This window comes from Perca flavescens, chromosome 10, assembly GCF_004354835.1.
Source record: "Perca flavescens isolate YP-PL-M2 chromosome 10, PFLA_1.0, whole genome shotgun sequence".
Classification (NCBI taxonomy): domain Eukaryota; kingdom Metazoa; phylum Chordata; class Actinopteri; order Perciformes; family Percidae; genus Perca; species Perca flavescens.
This window is the reverse complement of record NC_041340.1, coordinates 1,182,860-1,206,101: the sequence shown is the minus strand read 5'-3', so window position 1 is coordinate 1,206,101 and position 23,242 is coordinate 1,182,860. Positions and strand designations below refer to the sequence as shown.

General features: G+C 39.9%; 1 protein-coding gene across 1 annotated transcript in view; it reads right to left on the bottom strand.

Moving 5' to 3' along the window:
• The window catches only part of LOC114563307 (zinc finger protein 271-like), a 49,564-nt gene that overhangs the window by 15,190 nt on the left and 11,132 nt on the right, over positions 1-23,242 (bottom strand). Inside the window, exons 3-4 of the mRNA XM_028590154.1 lie at positions 12,043-12,231; positions 2,305-3,246 (exon numbers count right to left, since the gene is read on the bottom strand). Of these exons, the coding sequence (XP_028445955.1) occupies positions 2,305-3,246; positions 12,043-12,231 (1,131 nt within the window). The remainder of the gene's footprint in view (positions 1-2,304; positions 3,247-12,042; positions 12,232-23,242) is intronic.

The window sequence follows — 23,242 nt, the reverse complement described above, 5'->3', positions numbered from 1 at the left end:
CCAAAATTTGTTTTTTCCAGCTCGCAAGTCAACGGAGAGTGCCTAGACCCCCCTGGCTGCAAAATAAATTTGCTGCCACTAGAGTGCGTTTAGATTTCTAGGCTAATATATGGTATGTATAGTATTTCGAAAAAAGTCATAAAAAGTCATAGTATAGTATGTCGAAAAGTCGTACAAAGTTATAGTATCGTATGTCGAAAAAAATCAAGTCACAGTATAGTATAAGGAAAAAAAGTCATTAAAGGTCATAGTATAGTATGTCGAAGAAGGACAAAAAGTCTTAGTATAGTATAGTATGTCTAAAAAGTCTTAGTATAGTATGTCAAAAAGTCATAAAAAAATCATAGTACAATATGTCGAGAAAAGTTATCAAAAGTCAGTATAGTATGTTGAGTATAAAGAGGAAAAAAATGAAAAAAATAAACCCAACTTACAATATTCTTTAACAAAACACATTAATACATGAAGTAATAAAGTAAAATCAAAATGATAACAGTCATATATCCAAAAAAAATTCCATCTCTTGACGTATATTGTTAATAACATTCAGTTACAGGACACAAAATAATTTTTTTTTTTTTAAATCTGGTAAAATATGATCAACTTAATCAGTGAACAGAAAGAGGACATTAGGATAAAATGAGACTAAAACTGGTAAATCAATTTCTTCTACAAGCTTCAACCATGAATATCTCATCATCTGATTCCTTGGAAAACAACTGTTATGTTACACTCATCGTGGTTTTCACTGCACTGATTTTCACTTGTCATCTTTACATGCTCTTTTTTACCCAATGTTATGTGTTCTGACAAATTCCCCACTTTGTTCTCCTTCCATATTTATCATCAGGTTAGTGCCTGCAAGTGGTCCTGGACCTCGGCTACTTTGGGCTCAGCACTGCTCTCTGTTTTATGCTGATGACACTGTACTGTATTGCTCAGCACCCACCGCAGACCAGGCCCTCTCCCAGTTACAACTTGCTTTTAACACACTTCAACAGAATCTTAATGATTTAAAACCTGTTTTAAATGCAGAAAAAACTAGTCATGCTTTTTTCAAATTCTAAATCTAAATCAAATCTGCCTTCTATCCTCACTTCCCAGGGTATTAAGATTGAATGTGTTTCTAAGTACAGATATATTGGTATTTCGCTTTTACCCTTCATATTCAGCAGCTAGCAAAAAAGATTAGAACTTAAACTAGTTTTATTTCAGAATCAAATCCTGCCTTCGTTCAAATCAAGAAAGAGGCTGGTTGCTGCCACTTTTATGTCTGTACTTGACTTTGGTGATGTTTTGTACATGCATGCTTTGTCTCAAAGTGTACATGCACTGGACACTGTATACCATGGATCTCTGAGGTTCATCACTAGTATGAAAGCCCTCACTCACCATTGTGAACTGTATGAACGTGTTGGATGGCCTTCTTTATCAACACGGAGACTTCAACTGGCATATATTCATACACAAGGCTATTTTAGGTCACTTTACAATCTTCGTTTCCAGGATCTTTTCTTTCTGGTTCCCAAGGTTAGAACTGAACTGGGGGAAAAGTGTTTCAGTTTGCTGCTCCCTCTACATGGAACAAGTTACAGAAATCCATGAAACTTACTGAGCTGGTCTCATTGGTTGCTTTTAAGAGGAATTGACCTGATGAAGGTCTGAGACCGAAACGTTGTATTTTTCTTCTAAATAAATTATTGCTTGCGTAATGGTCAGTGTGCGGGATTTTCTTTAAAAATTTTAATCTGCTACTTTTGATCATATCCTACGCACCTGCCCGACAAAAGAGGTGTGCAAAAAAGCTTTCCTACGTTGCGAAGAGGATGTTGATTGACTTGGAGGCAGCCACATCTGGCTGCAGATGTTTTCCCTGATGTGTTTAGGATTCTGGTTGACTCTGAGGGATTAGCTGTTTCAGTTGTTTCATGTTTCTAGTGTCAAACTTGCTCTTGAGGGAATTATTGGAATTGTTGGAATTGTTGGGGCTTTGTAAATTATAGTGTGGTCTAGACCTACTCTATCTGTAAAGTGTCTCGAGATAACTCTTGTTATGATTTGATACTATAAATAAAATTGAATTGAATTTGTGTTTTTATGTATTTTGTGTGTGTGTGTGTGTGGTTGTACTGCTGCCTGTCTTGGCCAGGACACTCTTGAAAAAGAGATTTTTAATCTCAATGAGTCTCTTCCTGGTTAAATAAAGGTAACAACAAAACCACAAATAGCTTCTTGACTCATGCTATTTGTTCCCTCTCTCCACTCTATCAACAGCTTGGCATTAGAAAATGTTCAAGAGGAGGCAGTGTGAATGCGTTGGTGGGCTTTAAGGTAACTAGACACAGAAAAGGCTTTCCCACATTGCTCACACCGGAAAGGCTTCTCTCCAGTGTGACTGAGTTGATGGACTTTAAGGTGAGAACTCTGAGAAAAAGTTTTCCCACATTGCTCACACCAGAACGGCTTCTCTCCAGTGTGAATGCGTCGGTGGGTTTTTACGCTAGATAACCGTGAGAAAGCTGCTGTGCATATGTCACAGCTGTACGGCTTCTCTCCAGTGTGAATGCGTTGGTGGACTTTAAGGCTATCACTCTGGGAAAACATTTTCCCACATTGTTCACACCAGAACGGCTTCTCACCAGTGTGTACATGTTGGTGGGTCTTTAGGTGAGATGACCGTGAGAAAGCTGCCCCGCATTGTTCACAGCTGTACGGTTTATCTCCAGTGTGAACGCGTTGGTGGACTTTAAGGTGACTACTCATAGAAAATGTTTTCCCACATTGTTCACACCCGAATGGCTTGTCTCCAGTGTGAACGTGTTGGTGGGACCTTAGGGAACTTTGACTGGTGAAAGCTGCCCCGCAATGTTCACAGCTGTACGGTTTATCTCCAGTGTGAATGCGTTGGTGGGCTTTAAGGGTATCACGCTGAGAAAAACTCTTCCCACATAGTTCACACCGGAACGGCTTCTCTCCAGTGTGAATGAGTTGATGACGTTTGAGCGCACCTAACTGTGTGAATGCTGCCTCACATTGTTCACAGCTGTGGGGTTTATCTCCAGTGTGAATGAGTTGATGAGTTTTGAGCTTACTTAACCACGTGAATGCCGCCCCGCATTGTTCACAGCTGTATGGTTTCTCTCCAGTGTGAACTCTCTGATGATTCTTTAAATTTCCAGATGATGTGAAGGACTTGCCACAGTCCTGACAGATGTGGTGTGCAAGTCCCTCTCTTCTTCTCCGTTTCTATAGAAACAGACAGAGAGTTAGATGCAAAAGGTGGAGCGATACACAAGCAAACATACTTACATATGCCAAGATGTTTACATATGCTAACATTCCAATCCATGCTAACACATGCTTATATACAGTACAGGCCAAAAGTTTGGACACACCTTCTCATTCAAATGCGTTTCCTTTTATTTTCATGACTATTTACATTGTAGATTCTCACTGAAGGCATCAAAACTATGAATGAACACATATGGAATTATGTACTTAACAAAAAAGTGTGAAATAACTGAAAACATGTCTTATATTTTAGATTCTTCAAAGTAGCCACCCTTTGCTTGTCTTGGGGTTGGGACCATCAGTTGTGTTGTGAAGAAGTCAGGTTGATACACAGCCGACAGCCCTATTGGACAACTGTTAGAATTCATATTATGGCAAGAACCAATCAGCTAAGTAAAGAGAAACGAGTGGACATCATTACTTTAACAAATGAAGGTCAGTCAGTGCGCAAAATTGCGAAAACTTTGAATGTGTCCCCACATGCAGTTGCAAAAACCATCAAGTGCTACAACAAAACTGTCTCACATGAGGACCTCCCCAGGAAGGAAGACCAAGAGTCAAAACTTTTCACCAGTAGTGTATATAAAATGGACCAACAGATTTTTTGTACCTTAACTGGGTTCCGGAGGCAGTTCATAACTTTCGGTAAGCGGAGTTTGATCGGGAGATTATTCCATTACGCGGCATTATTGACGTCTGCAGTCGGGTGCTCTCATGTTCGCTCTGTTTACGTAGCTCTGTTAGCTCGGGCATTTAGACAATAGGCTGTTGACAGAGTAACGTTAACGTTTGGTTAACAAGGTTAAAGAAATGCTTGTGTAGTTGTGTCGAATTGTATGCACTTGTGGGAGTTATATGGTACGTTTAAGTTACTCTGGGCTAGATTTATCGAGCCGTTTGCGTCTATTTCCAGGCGCTAATTGGTCGCAAAGACGGACGTAACCGATGCGGGGTATTTACTAACAGGAACACCTGGGAAAGTGGGAGTTCCACCCAAAAAGGTGGGAGGATAAGCACAAAGTGCACCTAATTATATATTCCGTGGTGTTTACAAAGACAGTAAGTAAGAGCGCATCTCTATTCTGCGGGGGAAATTCTCCGCCTCTTAAAAGCAGGTCTGAACCAGCCGCAATCGAGTTTCCTCGTAGACCTTTATGCCGCTGGTGAAATGGCAACAGTAATCTGAGCAAGACGAAGACATAGGCGAGGCTGAAAATGTTTTTAACACAAGAATCACACTTTGTCAGTGAACACAACATCATTTAGCGTTACAGATCGAGCAGCCGTGCAATACTAGAGTTACTGGAAGAAATCAAAGATGACATTGAATCTCCCACTCAGCGTTCACATCCCATTCCAGCAGTTGTTAAACTCCTCGCTACATTACAGATATATCGGCATCAGGATCATTTCAAACAGTCCTAGCATCAGCAGTGGGAATATCACAGTCTGCACTCAGCCCTATCATAGCACAAGTACCGCTTCGCTACAGTGCAATCTACGGTATAGTGGGCGGAGAAAGACTCTGATTGGCTGATGGGTGTCAGGGTTGATAAATACTACGCAAAATGTGGAAGCATAGCGTGCGCTATTACCGAACTCGCATAAACAGACGCAGCGCAAACTACGCTAGTGTTAGTAAATTAGGCCCTCTGTCTTTTGCAGACAGCAAAATGTAGGCTATAGGCTAGGCTAGCTAACCTTAGCATAGCTTCCCGTCACTCATTAACTTAGCTGAAACTCCCCACATGGATTTGGGAAACCAAATAGAAAAGAGTGTGGCTGCTGCCGAGCCATCTCTTGGTCCTCCACCAGCCAAAAAAAACTTGTTCTGTGTGGAAGCATTTTACAGTCAGTGCTGCAGATAAAACCAAAGTGATATATGTGTGCAAAAGTCAAATCAGCAGAGGCAGAGATATCAAACATCCGTCAACATCTGCTATGTATAATCACATGCACTTAAAGCATCCTCTCCTGGTACTGTCTGCCAACCCCCCCACAAGCACAAATCCCCCCACCAGCACCAAATCATCATCACAGCCATGTTCTGCCCCTGCAAGTCAGTTTCAATCACTTATATTAGCTGCATTTAATGCAAAACAGGCTTATCCACCCAACCACCGGATCTAGCTAGACCAGACAATGAGTGGATCAAGGGCTGATAAAAGAAATTATAAAATGCTTCACAAGTTAAATTTGGATGTTTCCAGTTTGATGCTCTGCTGCAGTCATCTGAAAATGCCACTGCATTCCCCAAATCTCTGCTGTCTTTAATCCCATCTGATGAACAAGAACAACTAAATGCATGGTTCACAGCAGCACTGAATCCAATCAGGACTTATTGAGGATGTTAAAGTGGGGCTTCCAGAAACCAGCAGGCCTCTTTCAAAGCCAACTCCTGATGTTGAGTGGAACCAAGAAGCTCTGGCAGTGAGTCTTCTCAACATGATGACATGTTGTCATGTGACAGTATATCAAACCTAAGCAGCAAAAAACAAGGTTCAACATCAAATGTGTCCAGCACTTCATCTGCCCGTCTCAGAGCAGAGGCTCAAACAGCTGCTCTGCTGAAAGAAAAGCATGCTCTGGAGGAACAGGAAGAGAAGTGAAGACAACGAAAAGAACAACTGCAGCTTCAAGTCCATGTAGCTGCAGCAGTGGCAAAAGCAAATGTTTGAAGGAGCTCTGGATCTGGTGAGTGGAGTGCTGCTTCTCAGCCATCTAATGGCATGGAATCAGACTTTAAGAAAAAGGAAACAACTGTTGAAGCTCTTAACATTGATGCAGAGACTTTTGTTCCACATCAACTTGGAAAAGATGAACGAGGAAAACCAGCAACTGGAATCGCTGTTTTACACTTTGGAATACCAAAACAGAAAAGGGACAGACGATACCAGTTATCTCCAGCAGAGGCCCCCAGAGCTGATGAGACAGAGCCCAGTTCTAAATACTGGTACTACAGCGCCTCCAGTGGCTCATCACAGAGATGTCCATACACCTTTGTCCACTAACACTAACAGTGACCAGGACCACATGTTGTCCAGAATGGAAAAACAGAATGAGATAACAGCAATGCTGGTGCATCAGCAATGTCTTGCATATGTCTGTCTGTCTGTCTGTCTGTCTGTCTGTCTCCTAGAAAACCAGAGATGATCACTTTCAACTGTCACACATTTCATAGCCCATACACTCTCACTGTTAAATTGAATGCATTATAGAGATGGATGAATAATGTAATCATGTATTTTCATTTTTTTTTCTTTTTGTCAATGTACTGTATATGTCACCATCATGTGTACTTTTTAATTTATAGTGAATGAGTGCTGTATGACTCCTGGCTGTCTCTATGTCAGTCCTATGCCACCTGACTAGGGACTGCAGTTATTTTTACTAATTCTAGCATATTTACGTGGTGGTTTTATTAGGGCTGTGTAGTGGGAAGAATCTGGCGGTACGAAACGTGTCACGATACATGGGTCATGATTCAATATATTGCAATATATTTCGATACTGTGCGTAAGGCGATATATTGGGATTTTTTTAGATTAGGCTATCATTTTAGAAAAACTAATATTTAATAAAAGACCTGAGTAGGGCTGCACAATTAATTGAATTTTAATCACAATCACGATTTTGGCTTCCCACGATCAAATTTGCGTGATCGAGCAATATTTAAAATGTGTTATAGAACTCTCCTTATCAAAGTTTTTGCAAAGCCACTCTAGCGCGCCATAAACCACGGTCTGATCACGTGACTCTGTGAGCCAATCAGAGTTGTTCCCTGCACCGCGCAGCTTAGTGTCTAGACGTCACAGAGGACCGAGGAGTAACGGGAGGAAAATCACACAACAGGTAGCAGTCGGTCATCATAAGCCGGTCACGATGTTTACCAGTTTACCAGCAAACGCAACATTATGTCCCGTCTGTTTTGTTTTTCAGACAACAGCAGTGACCATAGTGCTAGTTTGTGTCTGTTAGCTCGTAGCTTTAGCAGCAGACTGATGTCCCGTTGTTGGAAATACATTCACACTACACCGTTTAGCTGTCAGCATTTAGCCGTGTTTAATCCAGTTACTACTGTAGCTAACAGTAGGCTAACGTTACCTGCTGTGTAACGTGTTATTAGTGTTTACTGTAGCTAACAGTAGGCTAACGTTACCTGCTGTGTAACGTATTATTAGTGTTTACTGCAGCTAACAGTAGGCTAACGTTACCTGCTGTGTAACGTGTTATTAGTGTTTACTGTAGCTAACGGTAGGCTAACGTTACATGCTGTGTAACGTGTTATTAGTGTTTACTGTAGCTAACAGTAGGCTAACGTTACCTGCTGTGTAACGTATTATTAGTGTTTACTGCAGCTAACAGTAGGCTAACGTTACCTGCTGTGTAACGTATTATTAGTGTTTACTGCAGCTAACAGTAGGCTAACGTTACCTGCTGTGTAACGTGTTATTAGTGTTTACTGTAGCTAACGGTAGGCTAACGTTACATGCTGTGTAACGTGTTATTAGTGTTTACTGTAGCTAACGGTAGGCTAACGTTACATGCTGTGTAACGTATTATTAGTGTTTACTGCAGCTAACAGTAGGCTAACGTTACCTGCTGTGTAACGTGTTATTAGTGTTTACTGTAGCTAACGGTAGGCTAACGTTACATGCTGTGTAACGACATTATTAGTGTTTACTGCAGCTAACAGTAGGCTAACGTTACCTGCTGTGTAACGTGTTATTAGTGTTTACTGTAGCTAACGGTAGGCTAACGTTACATGCTGTGTAACGTGTTATTAGTGTTTACTGTAGCTAACAGTAGGCTAACGTTACCTGGTGTGTAACGTGTTATTAGTGTTTACTGTAGCTAACAGTAGGCTAACGTTACCTGCTGTGTAACGTGTTATTAGTGTTTACTGTGGCTAACAGTAGGCTAACGCTACCTGCTGTGTAACGTCTTATTAGTGTTTACTTTGGCTAACAGTAGGCTAACGCTACCTGCTGTGTAACGTGTTATTAGTGTTTACTGTGGCTAACAGTAGGCTAACGCTACCTGCTGTGTAACGTATTATTAGTGTTTACTAGCGTGACATGCAGTATGTTTATGTTGCCTCTAACGTGGGTTTCGGAGCATCAGAGCGCAACGCAGACATGTAAGTAGCAGTGTAATGAGCCAATGAAATCCGCGTTGCTATTTCGTCCGGTAGATACCTCACGGCAAACGTGCATGTATGGAAAACAGTCGCACAACAGCTGAAATTGCTCCTTCACAGTATCCTTCAATAAAGGAGGAATGTAGCACAATATGGATGTTATAATTAGCCTATGTGACAATAAAATTTGTTTTGGTTAAATCAACAAATAATCGTGATAATTAATCGTGATCTCAATATTGATCAAAATAATCGTGATTATCATTTTGGCCATAATTGTGCAGCCCTAGACCTCATAAAAGTCAAAGAAAATTACTTTAGGTAAACAATTCAGTACACAGAAACTTGTGGTTCCCAGGTTCTTAGTGAGCTAATGTTGATATGCTAAAGTTCAGCCATAGCTATGTTTTTAGCTTGTAGCAAAAAGTCAGGCACTAGTAGGCACTAGTAGACATTGTGACATCAAAATTATGTAATATCCGGCCGGCGCGTCCGATTTATGGCGCGCTATCTGAGGTCGCGCACAGCTCTTTTTTCCAGCGGTGTGCGACAATATTAAAAATATTCTTAATATCGCGGTGGATAACCACGGTGTGGAAACATGTGTTTAATTCTTCCCAGCTTCATCCGAGGATCCTGAAGTTGCCGTGTGGGCGCCTCCAACGTGAGTTTCTTTCTAGAAGTTGGAATCATGTCGGCAGGAGGAGATGACAGCACTCAAAAAAAGACCATAGTTATGATAATAACACTTGTTCTCTCTCCTGAGATGATTGACAAATCTACTTTGATCTCTTGCCAATCACTCAGACAGGAGAATGTAGCAGCTGGACAACGGCTTTTTTATCCTTTTCCATTTTTGGACTTGTTGAAGTTATGTACGTAGCCCAGAACGTAAGTTAAAACTATTCTGTAGCTTGCTAAACTATCATGGGTTTTACTGCCTCGTTATCTGTGTAAACGTTAACTACATTTATTCATATTTCAATAAGTGTTCTGCTACGATGTGGATACACTTAGCCTGTGTTACAGCGTGCATATTTGTAGAGAGAGAGAGAGCGAGAGAGAGAGCGAGAGCGAGAGAGAGAGAGCGAGAGAGAGAGAGAGAGAGAGAGAGAGAGAGAGATATTATCGCCTTCATAATATTGCTGTTGCTGTGTTTCTTATTGCATATAGCTGATAGATGTGCAGATTGTTTATTATTACTTGTGCAGCCACGTGTTGATATTCAGGTTGTTTTAGGGCAATTTGCTAGTAACGTGCCATCACCAGTAAACAGAGAGCTGTGGAGCCACATGCTCAGCTATTAAAGGTGTATTACACTATTTAATGGTATGCTGCAAACCAGCAACTACTGTATGCTCTTATTGTAATCTACCAGTAATACTGTAGTACCTGTATTTGAAATAAATACTCGGTACATTTACAGGCTTCAAACCGACACAATGCTGGTGTCTGATTCATTCTGACCCAAACTGCTTTGTCGCCCTTCTGGCTGTTATTATATATGGTATTTTTGCAAATGTTTCTTAAAAAATGAATGATCTCTGTCCACTGGAACACTATGGCTTTTCAATTAAAACAGTTTATTTAAAAAAGTATACTTATCAAACAGATGGAATTAGAAATAAAGGCCTGCCTCTAATACAAGCCTGGTACTTTCTGCTGTTTAGATAAATAAAGGCCCTGGCTTTTATTTGAGGAAATACGGTATGCTCAGTTTGTGTTACTAGGCAATAATATGTTACATTTACGTTAATTATTACAGAGAAATTAATGTAATTCTTAGTATTGTTTCTTGTTATATGCTGGTGGCCAGTGACGGACTGGGAACAAAAAACGGCCCTGGCCTTTCCACCCACCAGCGGCCGACCGGTGGGGGGGAAGGGGCGCAGATAGAACACGCACATTTTATAGCCCCAGTGATGGGGAGTGTAAACTCCCATGCTATAAACAACTGCTTTCTCACCAAAACCAGCCGACACAAAGACAGTTTCTCTCTCCAATCAGTCACTCTGTTCAACACTCAGAAACAGCCCCCCCCCCCTTACTGTACGTACACACCGCCGCCGACTTGAGCTGCAAAGAAGCTCTGGCCGCCCTGTCGAGGACGCTTGTCAAAAAGTCCGAGGAAGCTGTTTGACGCTTTGGCCGCTCTGACGTGGGAGCGTTCTTCGATCATGTGCAACACACGATTGAAGAAAAAGCACAAGCAGCCACTGCACGGCCACTACACTGACACTAGAAACCTTTTATAAATGACATATATAAGGACATCATTTGTATTGTTTGTTGGTCACAGCGGTGTCTGTTAGCAGTTAGCCGCTGAACCGCAGCAGAATGCAGGCAGAGCGAGCAGCCGCCAGCTGTTGACCCGTGCAGGACTTCACCGTCAGCGGACTGGTTAGAGACCATGTGACGGCACGTTAACTGGTCCCTATACGCAAACAACGTCATATCATAAATGATAGGGGAACCCAGCAACGGCGATTAGGAGATTTCCCTCCATTTTCATGGAACTAATGTCTTGGTAGGAACAAAAGTTTACATCGTATGTTTCTCCAGAATCAGCCAGCGAGAAGGACGTCTATATTCCGATTGGTTGCTGCCGTTTGCCGCTGCTTGCCGCTGAACCGCGTCATAGCTCATTACCATAAAGTTGACCAAAGTTCAACTTTCTGATTGACGCTCAAAACGCGACGCCGACAGTTTTGACGCTCCTTGCAGCTGAGAGAAGCCAGCTTCCATTGAAAATTAATGACTTCCGGTATCTTTAGACGCCCAAGTCGGCGGCGGTGTGTACGTACAGTTACACTGAACAAAGTCAATCAACACTGTTCTGCTCATCTACCTCGTGTATATTTATATCTTACAGTTACAATATTGTTATTAATATATCACCATTGCACTGAACTGCCTTGCACTATATTTATATTTTAATATTAAATCTCAGACTATACTGATATTGCACTATTCCTTCCCTCTCTTCAATTGTTATTATATATTTCTTGTAAATTTGTGAATGATATTGTATTGTTATACTGTATACTTAACAGTATGTTTTTATATTTCTTCCTGTCCTTTCTGTTTGTATTCTTTATATTTTCATCGAGTACTTTGAGAGGTTAATTCCTTGTTTGTTTAACAAACCTGACCAATAAAGCGGATTATGATTCTGAGATAGCGTTAACTGTTGTTTACTTTGGGATTTATTAGTCAAGCATAATAACTATCTTCATAGCGCTGTGTTCACAAAGCAATAAAAGCCCCTGGTTACTTTGTTACCTACATGCTTTTATTTTGAAGAGGAAACCAGGAGGAAATGTAGCTCTTCATCAGCAGTAACTTAACAAGAGTCCTCTAAACGGAGCCCAAATGTAAACCAAAGCAGATATCAACTAGAAACTAAACTAAGCCCAGAGATTCAGTTAGAAGCTCCAAACGGACTGAGAGCTGAACACAGCGAGACTTTTAAAAACCTCTTTGGACGCCTCTGGCCCCTTTTCACCCAGAGAGAAGCATGTGTGCTAATGGCCACAGAGCCCCCCCATGTTGTTTCCATGAGAGTCGGCCATCTTGTGTCTTTAGTGTGCTTGTTGTGTCCTAACACTGACCTGAACACCGCTGCTATCAGAGGCCGAGCCTGCTGCTGCTCTTCTGGGGACCTTGTTGCTCCGCTGCTCCGGCTTCTGCTGCTCCTCCTCCATTCCGCTCTTGTTCTGGTCCTGGTCCTGGTCTCGGAGATCCAGCAGCTCTCCACGGGGACTCTCTCTCGGTCTCTCTCTCTCTCTCTCTGACTTGCCCTTTCAGAATAAGAGCTCTAGTTCCTGTCTGATTTTAGAGAGACCTCTGCTGGACTCAGTAAGGTATTACCAGGTAAACATCTCTTACTGCTGATGGTGCACAAAACATATCTCTCTCTCTCTCTCTCTGTCTCTGTCTCTGTCTCTGTCTCTGTCTCTCTCTCTCTCTCTCTCTCTCTCTCTCTCTCTCTCTCTCTCTCTCTCTCTCTCTCTCTCTCTCTCTCTCTGGACAAAAATATGGCGGAAGATGGAGAATAAGAAATAAGTATGGGGATAAAGTCTGAATAAATGTGAGTTGTATATTTTGTGTAAAACATAAATTAGATAAAATTAGTTATTTATATATTTGTTAATCATAAAATAATACGAAATAAACAAACAATTAATACAGACACATACAATACATGAAGTTATTTCCCCTGTTTGATATCTCTGTTGATTAATGCTGATATATAAACACGGTAACCATAGCAACACACTGCCCAACTTTTAGAGATGATCACACAGAAAAAAACAGTTTCACACCGTTCAAAAACAGAGACACAAAAACACCAAGGTTAAAGAAGGAACAGAAACGATGAGGCCAAAACACAGACAGACATGTCGTCACCTAACGGACGTTTCTTAATAAATATATTAAATATTTCACCTTTAACTGAGTGAATATAAAAATCCTAAATGATATTACTTTAGATATATTGAAAGCATGGTATCACAGATTTAATATAGTGAGAGAGTGTTATTTCCCCTCGGGGATTAATAAAAGCATCTTCACATCCGGATTGTGGGAGTCCCAGAACAGCCGGGCTCAGGCTCAACCACAGCAGTCTCTAAACTACTGAAAGAGACACTGCGGATGGACAAAGATATCAAAGTCGATCGAGACAAACCTCGTGCCATTGTAGCAAAATTACACTATGACGGTGACTGTATGGATATTTTAAGAAGAGCTCGAGACCAGGCTCCACTGAGGTACAACGGAAACTCGGTGGCCATCTACCCGGATTATACAGCCTTCACGGATGTCCGAAAGCTACTCCGAGGACGACAAGGAGTCCGGTACGGTCTGCTTTTTCCAGCCAGATTCCGAGTCACACACAACGGAGAGGAGAAGGAACTTCGGGATGCAGCTGACGCGATGGAATATGTGAAAAGGAGAATAATCCCAGAGACAGAGACTGAGACCTGAAATACGTATCTCTAACCTAGTGGGAAAAGAATCTTTATAAGAAGTAAGATCTACTCCATTTCTGAAATACTGACTCCCCGTTTTGTATCCATATACAGTTAGGATTAATCTGTCACGTAGTAAAGGTAGCACGACTGTAGCGACACATTGTGAATGTAACTAGTATGTAGGCTGTATGTGCACATGTGTGCGTTACCGTTACAGGTGCGCATGTTGTTCAGGGACGGAATGAGTAGCTACTTTTTATCTACAGTAGTCTGATTATTTTACTCCAGACTAAGATGACCTGATTTATTGAAAATTTGTATTTCACTTTCTCTTTTCTTTTTTGTAGGCCTAGTATCCTCAGTTGGTCAATCTGATATATATCATGTGTGCCTCTTTAGTTTAAATACTTTGAACACGCCTATCCCCTATATGCAGGAAATAGTTTGGGATTTATATAATTTGTGGTGCTGTTATTGTATCTTGCCCTCATTTCACATTGTGGTTCTGCAGGAGCGGGTGTTGTGAACAACCGACAACCCCTATCCACATCTGGATATATAAGCACAGGCAATTACTAATACAAACTATAGCCTAATAGGCATTTAGCATAGAGAACAGCTTTCATAGCTGCTTGTTCAACCTGTGCACCTTGGGACTAAGTCCCATAGAACTAACCTGACAGTTCCCCGTTACTCTGTTTGCCTTGGTCCCAGTGTTCCCCCTGGGATCTTTGTTCGTAAAGAAAAGTGAGAGAGGCAGTCCATTCCTGAATACAGTCACACCAATATCCTAATGTCTAGTATTGATATTATGGCCTTATCTCATAGCTGCTGGTTATTTAATTATTCCTTGTGTATTTTTCTTCTTTTTTTTTTTCTTAATTTTCCTAAATTTTGGTTCCCATTTTAGATTTTTGCTCTTTCCTCCGCCTCCTCCCTTACGCCTATCACAACCACTCAGACCCACCTTCTCTCCATACCTTATGTATTCAAATAATGCATATGTCTCGACTACATTGATCCCTCTTAATTTGTACATTTCGAATGGGGTTACTAAAGATAATAAGTTATAACATTAAAGGACTTCAAAGCCCTCTCATAAGGAAAGCTATCCTACGTCAGCTGAAGCAATCTCAGTGTCAGATAGCATTTCTACAAGAAACACATTTATCTGACGTGGAGCACGAAAAATTAAAGAAATCATGGGCTGATAAAGTGTACTTCTCGTCTCATCCGTCAGGGAGAAGGAAAGGTGTATCCATTTTGATCCATAAGCAAGTCAATTTTAGTTTGGTCACAATCCATAAGGATACAGAGGGGAGATTTATTTTGTTAAATGGTTCCATTGATGGTATAGAGGTGTCCCTTATGAACGTATACGCGCCGAACGAGGACAACCCAGATTTCATTAGAAAAGTCTTTAATGTGATAACACAGCATAGCTCTGGGATCTTGCTGATGGGTGGAGATTTCAACTGTGTTATGTCAAAACTTATGGATAAACAGCCAGTCTCTACTACTATACCCTCTCGAATGAGTAAAACATTAAAATACCAATCTACAGAACTTGGACTGGTCGACGCATGGAGAAGCAAATACCCCAATCGCAGAGACTTCATTTTTTACTCGCATAGGCATGCGTCTTATTCCAGAATCGATTATTTTTTTACCCCCAAGGCTGAACTATACAGAATAGCTGACTTGAAGATTTTACCGATGACTATTTCTGACCATTCACCTATTGAACTTTTGTGGAAAATAGGACATAAATCGACACCTAGACAATGGAGGTTGAATGCATCTCTCCTTAATGATAAAGAGTTCACCAACCTCATCTCAACAGAACTTAAATTATATTTGGACACCAACACCTCTCCAGAAATATCACCACTTATATTATGGGATTGTGTAAAAGCCTACCTCAGGGGTCGTATTATCTCTTTCGCAAGTGCCAGAAAGAAAAAGAGGGATGCTAGACAAGAACTAGAACAAACAATTACAAAATTGGAACAAAAACATAAGCAGAGCTCAAATCCTACTCTCTTAACCAATCTTAGAGACGCACGAAGGGAATATAATAATCTGCTCACTGAAAAAATTGAAGGCAATCTAAGGTTCACCAAACAGAAGTATTATGAGCATGGTAGTAGGGCTAGCCGACTACTAGCATTCAGATTGAGAAAGCAGCGGTCGTCAAACATAGTACAAAAGCTAAAAAAGTAATAACTCACCTAATCCTATTACAAAGCCGGATGAAATAGCCAAACGTTTTGCTGGATTCTACAAATCACTGTATGAAAATACTGATACCTGCTCTGAAGTTAACACCCTAACGACCTTTTTGGAAAATATAAAATTAACTGAATTACCAGAGACGATGGCGAAAGACATAGATGAACCCATTGAGGAGTGGGAGATTAAAGAGACAATCTCATCTCTGAAAAATAATAAAAGTCCAGGACCCGATGGATACATTAATGAATTTTATAAAAGTTTTAAAGAAATATTGTCCCCCCTTTTACTGAAAGCATATTGCCATGCTCTACAATCCAGAACACTAGCACCGTCTTGGAGAGAAGCAACTATAGTAGTAATACACAAAGAGGGTAAGGACCCTACTGAATGCCAGTCATACAGGCCCATTTCTCTATTGAACGGCGATATACGTATTTTGACAGCCATATTGGCAAAGAGAGTGAATAAGGTTATTGCACAAATTATAAATCCAGACCAAACAGGCTTTATTACAGGGAGATATTATGGTGACAATCTTCGCAGATTATTAAATATAATAAACTATTCAAAATCCAAAGGAGAGGAGACACTATTACTATCACTGGATGCTTATGCATTTGATCGCGTGTCTTGGCAGTACCTACTCCAAACCCTTAAATGGTTTAGATTTGGTTCAGGTTTCATACAATGGATACAGATACTTTATTCACGTCCACTAGCCTCAGTCAAAGTTAATGGTCATATATCGGCAAGTTTTGCATTAGAGCAGGGTTGCAGACTCATTCATCCTTGTTATTTGCCATCAGTATTGAACCCCTAGCCCAGCTCATCCGAGATGATTGTAATATTAAAGGTGTCTCTATTAATGGTGAAGAGCATAAATTATCATTATACGCGGACGATGTAATGATGTTCTTAACGGAACCTGCAACATCAATTCCCCGTTTAAAAGATCTTCTTCTCCAGTACGGATATCTTTCGGGATATAAGGTTAATATGGATAAGACTGAAGCTATGGATGTCATTGGCTAAATTCCAATATCTGTTAAACTTAACAGTGGGTTTAAATGGACTGCGGATGGTTTCAAATACTTGGGTATATTTATCCCCCCATCTACGGAAAAACTTTATGAAGCTAATTATAAGAAAACAATCAAACTCATCAGTGAGGATCTAGAGAGATGGTCGACGCTTCCTTTGTCTCCGATGGGTCGAGTGGAGAGTATACGGATGAATGTTTTGCCCAGGCTGTTGTATCTTTTTCAGATGCTGCCCATAGAGCAACATTTGATAAATTACACAAAATGGTTTAAAAATTTATTTGGCAGGGAAAACGACCAAGAGTAAAAACATTGCAGTTAGCCAAACCAAATGGGGGTGTGGGACTTCCAAACTTTAGATATTACTTCTGGGCCGCACAACTGAGGCCCTTAATTTCTTGGATTAAGGATTCGTCATATACACGATGGCTTGACATCGAAAAGGGCCTCAGCCCAATACTCCTCAAAGTACTGCCCTCGTGTTAGCTTTAAAAATACCCAAATGGGGGAGTGGACTAAAGTAACCCTAAAAATTTGGAAAACCATACAGACTGCCTTTAGACTACCAAAGCAAATTTCATCTGCGGGCAGTATAGGTCACTTGGAAGGTTTCGCACCAGCACATTTGGATGCAGGCTTCAAAAAGTGGTCTGAATTTGGACTATGTTTTGTGTATCAACTCATTCATAATGGAGAGCTTAAGAAATTCGAACAGTTAAGACAAGAGTTCACCCTTCCAAGGACTGACTTTTTTTAGATATTTACAATTAAGGCATTTTCTTACAACACATAAAGAATGGGAAAAAGTGAAAAATCCAAGTCTAATCGAAGAATTTTTTTCAAAATTACAAATTGGAAATGACGCTGGAAGAGTGATCTCTAAATTATATTCAATTTTCTTGTTAATGAACCCAAACAACACTATACAAACAAAGGAGAAATGGGAGGTTGAAATGAATGCAGATATCTCATTAGATACCTGGACAGAGATTTGCAGGGAGGCACATCAGATGACTAACGCAAATATCTGGAGGGAGTTTAGATGGAAAGATGTAATGAGATCCTTCCGGACACCACAGGTAACGGCGAAGTGGGCCCTGACCTCTTCAGATAAATGTTGGAGAAACTGTGGACCACAAAGTGGAAACCACACTCACATTTTCTGGTCTTGTCCGAAGTTGAGTACTTTTTGGAAGGAAGTGTTAGACGCCCTGAGAGAAGTGTTTCACCAAAATATCCCTAATGACCCAAAGGTAGTCCTCCTTGGTTCAATCCTAGAAGGTTTTGGGGGAAGAGCCAAAATCTATCTGTTACGCATACTCTTAGGAGCCGCTATTAAGTGTATCACGATAAGATGGTTGAAACCGGAACCACCCACATATAATATTTGGCTTAAAAAAGTATGGGAACTGTATGAGATGGAACAAATTACATATGCAATAAGGCTACAAAGACCCACATTTATAAAGAGATGGAGCCCCGTAATGAGTCTACTAATACAATGAGAAGAGTATACTTTTGTCTTATTATTACTTTTCTATTGTTCTGTTTCCATTCTTTTTCTTTATTTTTAACATTTATTTTTATTTATTACTATTTTTCTTTTTTTTTTTCACTTGCCTATCTGTATGTTTTCATAGCAGCTATACATGTGTGAAGTGCAAGGTAAAATGTAAAATTGCATTGTATGGAATGGAATATTTTGGTGAAAAATAAAATATGAGTTCAAAAAAAATAAATAAAAGCATCTTCATATTCTTCTTACTTAGATTACTTGAACTTGAACATATCTAAATGTGTTTAAAAGAACTACAACTGCCAGCAGTTAAAGCGCAACAGTGGCAAGGCAAACACCAGGAAATATTACAGAGTGTGCGCTGCAAGGTCTGTAGTAAATCAAAAATCCAAGCTTTGATAGCATGTACTTTGGACAAGACGTGCAAAAGTTGTGTTTTGGTCGCTAGCTAAAAAAATAAGTTTGTTAGTAATTTTAATAATTTTTTATAGTGAGCAAAATTCTTTCGAAAAAAACTCATTTTTGTTAAAAGCTGAAGATGTTTCAGACAGATCAAGCTAAAAAAAACCAGGAGGAGTTTGAAAAAGTAGGTTTTGAACTAAGTAATTTGGCTTCATTTAAAGAACGCTTAGATGTTGCTCACTTAAAAGTAGTTTGGACCAAGGTGTCCCGGATGTTTGAACTGGATCAATATCTAAATGCCTCATCAAGTATCTGGTGGAATCCACAGTTATGTATTGGTAGATCTCCCCTTTCTGGAAAAGAGAATTGTTACACTGGGGGATCTGGATCTCAGCGACATATTGAAATCCTCTGAGGATGTGGTACAGCAGTTTGGAACCCCCAGGTCTAAACTTTTCAGCTATTAACAACTTTCCATCGGTTACTGGGGATTGTTGGGTGTGTGGACGGCCCTTTACAGTAGGGTTTCAAACTCCGCTGGTACTGAGAGCCACGTTGGACCCCTAATTAAACAACAACTGCTTTGCAAAATGAAAATAGTACAAGTTGATAAGGAATGATTAAAACAGTGAATGAGTAGAAACAGACTGCCTGGTTGATCCAGCTGGAGGGGCAGGAGGAGGAAGAGGACCCAGCTCTGCTCTGGAAAATGTTCAAGAGGATGCAGTATGAATACGTTGGAGGACTTTAAGGTTACTACTGTGAGATACAAATTGTTAACAGCTGTAAGGTTTCATATTATAGTATGTCAAAAAAAAATCATAGAAAGTCACAGTATAGTATGTTGAAAAAAAAAAAGTCTTATTATAGTATGTCAAAAAAAGTCATAGTATATGATGTAGAAAAGTCATACAAATTCATAGAATACTATGTCCAAAAAAAATCATAAAAAGTAATGGTATATTATGTCAAAAAAAAGTTCTAACAAGTCTTGGCTGATATCTGATTCACAGATGACCGACTCAGATGTCTTCAGATTAGATGCAGCTTTATTCAGATATATAAACATACACACTCATAGATCAGCTTCTCACTGAACACTACGTGAACACAGTCCTTATACAGTTTTGGCCTCACATCTGGAGAACCAGCTGTCAATCATATAACCATAAAAACTTAGGGGGCCTACCCGACAGCAGAGACCACCTAATTGGGGGACAATTAGGTGGTCTCTGCTGTCGGGTAGACCCCCTCCGAAGGTCACAGGAGAAGATTACATAAGTTGTTATTCAGCTCTCCTTCACAGGAAACATAATAATTACACCTGGAGAATATTAGTTCTCATGGTGTCATACCCAGATGTTACCATAAATCTCACCACACAGGACCCCCCCATCAACAGTCACTCATCAGTTGGCATGTGAGGGTCACATAATAACCTTATGGAATACATTGTACCAAGATATCTTTGAAAGCATACAAACTTAATAATCAACCTATCAATAGTATAGTATGTTAAAAAAAAATCATTAAGTCATATTATAATTTGTCAAAAATAGCCATAAAAACTCATATTACAGTATGTTGAAAAAAATCATTAAAAGTTATAGTATAGTATGTTGAAAATTAATAGTATATATTTGAAAAAAGTAATAAAAAAAGTCATAGTATAGTATGTCAAAAAATGTCATAGTATAGTATGTCGAAGTTGTAAAAAGTCATGATGAAAAGTCGTAAAAAGTCATAGTATGTCAAAAAGTCATATTATAGAACAGTGAACGTCAACTGGCGGCCCGCGGGCCACATCCGGCCCGCCAAAGCGTTTAGTCTGGCCCCCAGAATAATCATGAATTCACAAAATGTAAAGAGGAAAAAATGTGTTCTGTTATTTATCATTTCAAGCATTTAGAGCAAAAACCCAGCCCCCTGTATTTACATCTGTATTCACATGCCGGGATTCTCTACAGCGATGACCGAGCTCCACACACGTGCATTAAAACACACACACAGCTGAGCCGAGATGTGTGTGCATTAAAACACACACACACAGCTGAGCCGAGATGTGTGTGCATTAAAACACACACACACAGCTGAGCCGAGATGTGTGTGCATTAAAACACACACACAGCTGAGCCGAGATGTGTGTGCATTAAACACACACACACAGCTGAGCCGAGATGTGTATGTGTTAAAACACACACACAGCTGAGCCGAGATGTGTGTGTTAAAACACACACACAGCTGAGCCGAGATGTGTGTGCATTAAAAAACTGAGCCGAGATGTGTGTGCATTAAAACACACACACAGCTGAGCCGAGATGTGTGTGTGCATTAAAACACACACACAGCTGAGCCGAGATGTGTGTGTGTTAAAGGTTAAAACACGCAGCACCTGACTGGGAACGATACAGAGTTACCAACGGCCCTGGGGATGAACTCACGCTGGTCTCTTTTCTGTAAATAGGCTCCAATGAAACCTTCGTGAGTAGAAAGTCAATACTTATCAATGCACTGCAATGCAATGAGAATTTTTACAATCAAGCTAAAACAAAAGCTGTCGGTTTGTAGTCTAACTGTTTATCTTAGGTTGCCGGGAATCTGGACATTTGGACAAATTCTTTTAAACCTCACTGCTGGCTGAACAAACCAAACTCCGCTGGAGCGGTAAATCTATGGAGGTATTATAAGTGGCTACTAAATATGTACGTGAATGACGCGATCGTTATGTTCGAGTTCTTCATTCTTGATGATGATGATAATGGTTGTATTATTTTGCAACAACATCGTTTCATTGCAAATGAGGCCTACATGACGAGTGCATAGCCTGCTTATTAGTCCATTCATCATTAAAGCTGGGCTTCTGGCTTTTCCACCTCAACTTTTCGCTTCAGCCTCTTTGACGGTGACATGTTTACCTGACAACAGCCTTTCTTTCTGCAAGCATTTTCCACCAATCAGGATGCTGCATAGTACAATAATGTTTCCATAATCACAGACTTTAACCATCACTCCTCAGTGAACTGCCTCCTAGTCTGAGATCATTTTCTAGTTAAAGGAGCCACTTATCATTATGGAGTTTCCATGTTTTTTAGGAGTTTACTCACACTAATGCATGTAAAAACAATACAGCATTAATTCAGTAAGAAAGTGAAAATTTCAAACAAGAATAGGCATATTAGGTATAAATTCATTTTATTTCAAAGTCTGGCCCCCAGAGCGTCTGCTTAGAAAAATTCTGGCCCTTGAAAAAATGTGGTTGATCACCCCTGGTATAGAATGTCGAAAAGTCATAAAAAGTTATAGTATAGTATGTTGAAGTTGTAAAAAGTCATATGATGAAAAGTCGGAAAAAAGTCAGTTCACAGTATGTCGAAAAAAGTAAAATAATAAATGAGAGTGAGTTGGGTTTATAAAATAAACCCAACTCACAATATTCAACAAAACACATGAATACATAAAATAATAAAAGTAAAATATAAATTATAACATTCATATATCCAAAAACAATTCCATCTCTTGACGTATATTGTTAATAACATACACAAGATAAAAACGTTTTTTTTTTTTTTTTTTTTTTTTAAATCAGGTAAAATATGATCAACTTCAATCAGTGAACAAAAAGAATCATCTGATTCCTTGGAAAACAACTGTTATGTTACACTCATCGTGGTTTTCACTGCACTGATTTTCACTTGTCATCTTTACATGCTCTTTTTTACCCAATGTTATGTGTTCTGACAAATTCCCCACTTTGTTCTCCTTCCATATTTATCATCAGGTTAGTGCCTGCAAGTGGTCCTGGACCTCGGCTACTTTGGGCTCAGCACTGCTCTCTGTTTTATGCTGATGACACTGTACTGTATTGCTCAGCACCCACCGCAGACCAGGCCCTCTCCCAGTTACAACTTGCTTTTAACACACTTCAACAGAATCTTAATGATTTAAAACCTGTTTTAAGTGCAGAAAAAACTAGTCATGCTTTTTTCAAATTCTAAATCTAAATCAAATCTGCCTTCTATCCTCACTTCCCAGGGTATTAAGATTGAATGTGTTTCTAAGTACAGATATATTGGTATTTCGCTTTCTTTTACCCTTCATATTCAGCAGCTAGCAAAAAGATTAGAACTTAAACTAGTTTTATTTCAGAATCAAATCCTGCCTTTCGTTCAAATCTAGAAAGAGGCTGGTTGCTGCCACTTTTATGTCTGTACTTGACTTTGGTGATGTTTTGTACATGCATGCTTTGTCTCAAAGTGTACATGCACTGGACACTGTATACCATGGATCTCTGAGGTTCATCACTAGTATGAAAGCCCTCACTCACCATTGTGAACTGTATGAACGTGTTGGATGGCCTTCTTTATCAACACGGAGACTTCAACTGGCATATATTCATACACAAGGCTATTTTAGGTCACTTTACAATCTTCGTTTCCAGGATCTTTTCTTTCTGGTTCCCAAGGTTAGAACTGAACTGGGGGAAAAGTGTTTCAGTTTGCTGCTCCCTCTACATGGAACAAGTTACAGAAATCCATGAAACTTACTGAGCTGGTCTCATTGGTTGCTTTTAAGAGGAATTGACCTGATGAAGGTCTGAGACCGAAACGTTGTATTTTTCTTCTAAATAAATTATTGCTTGCGT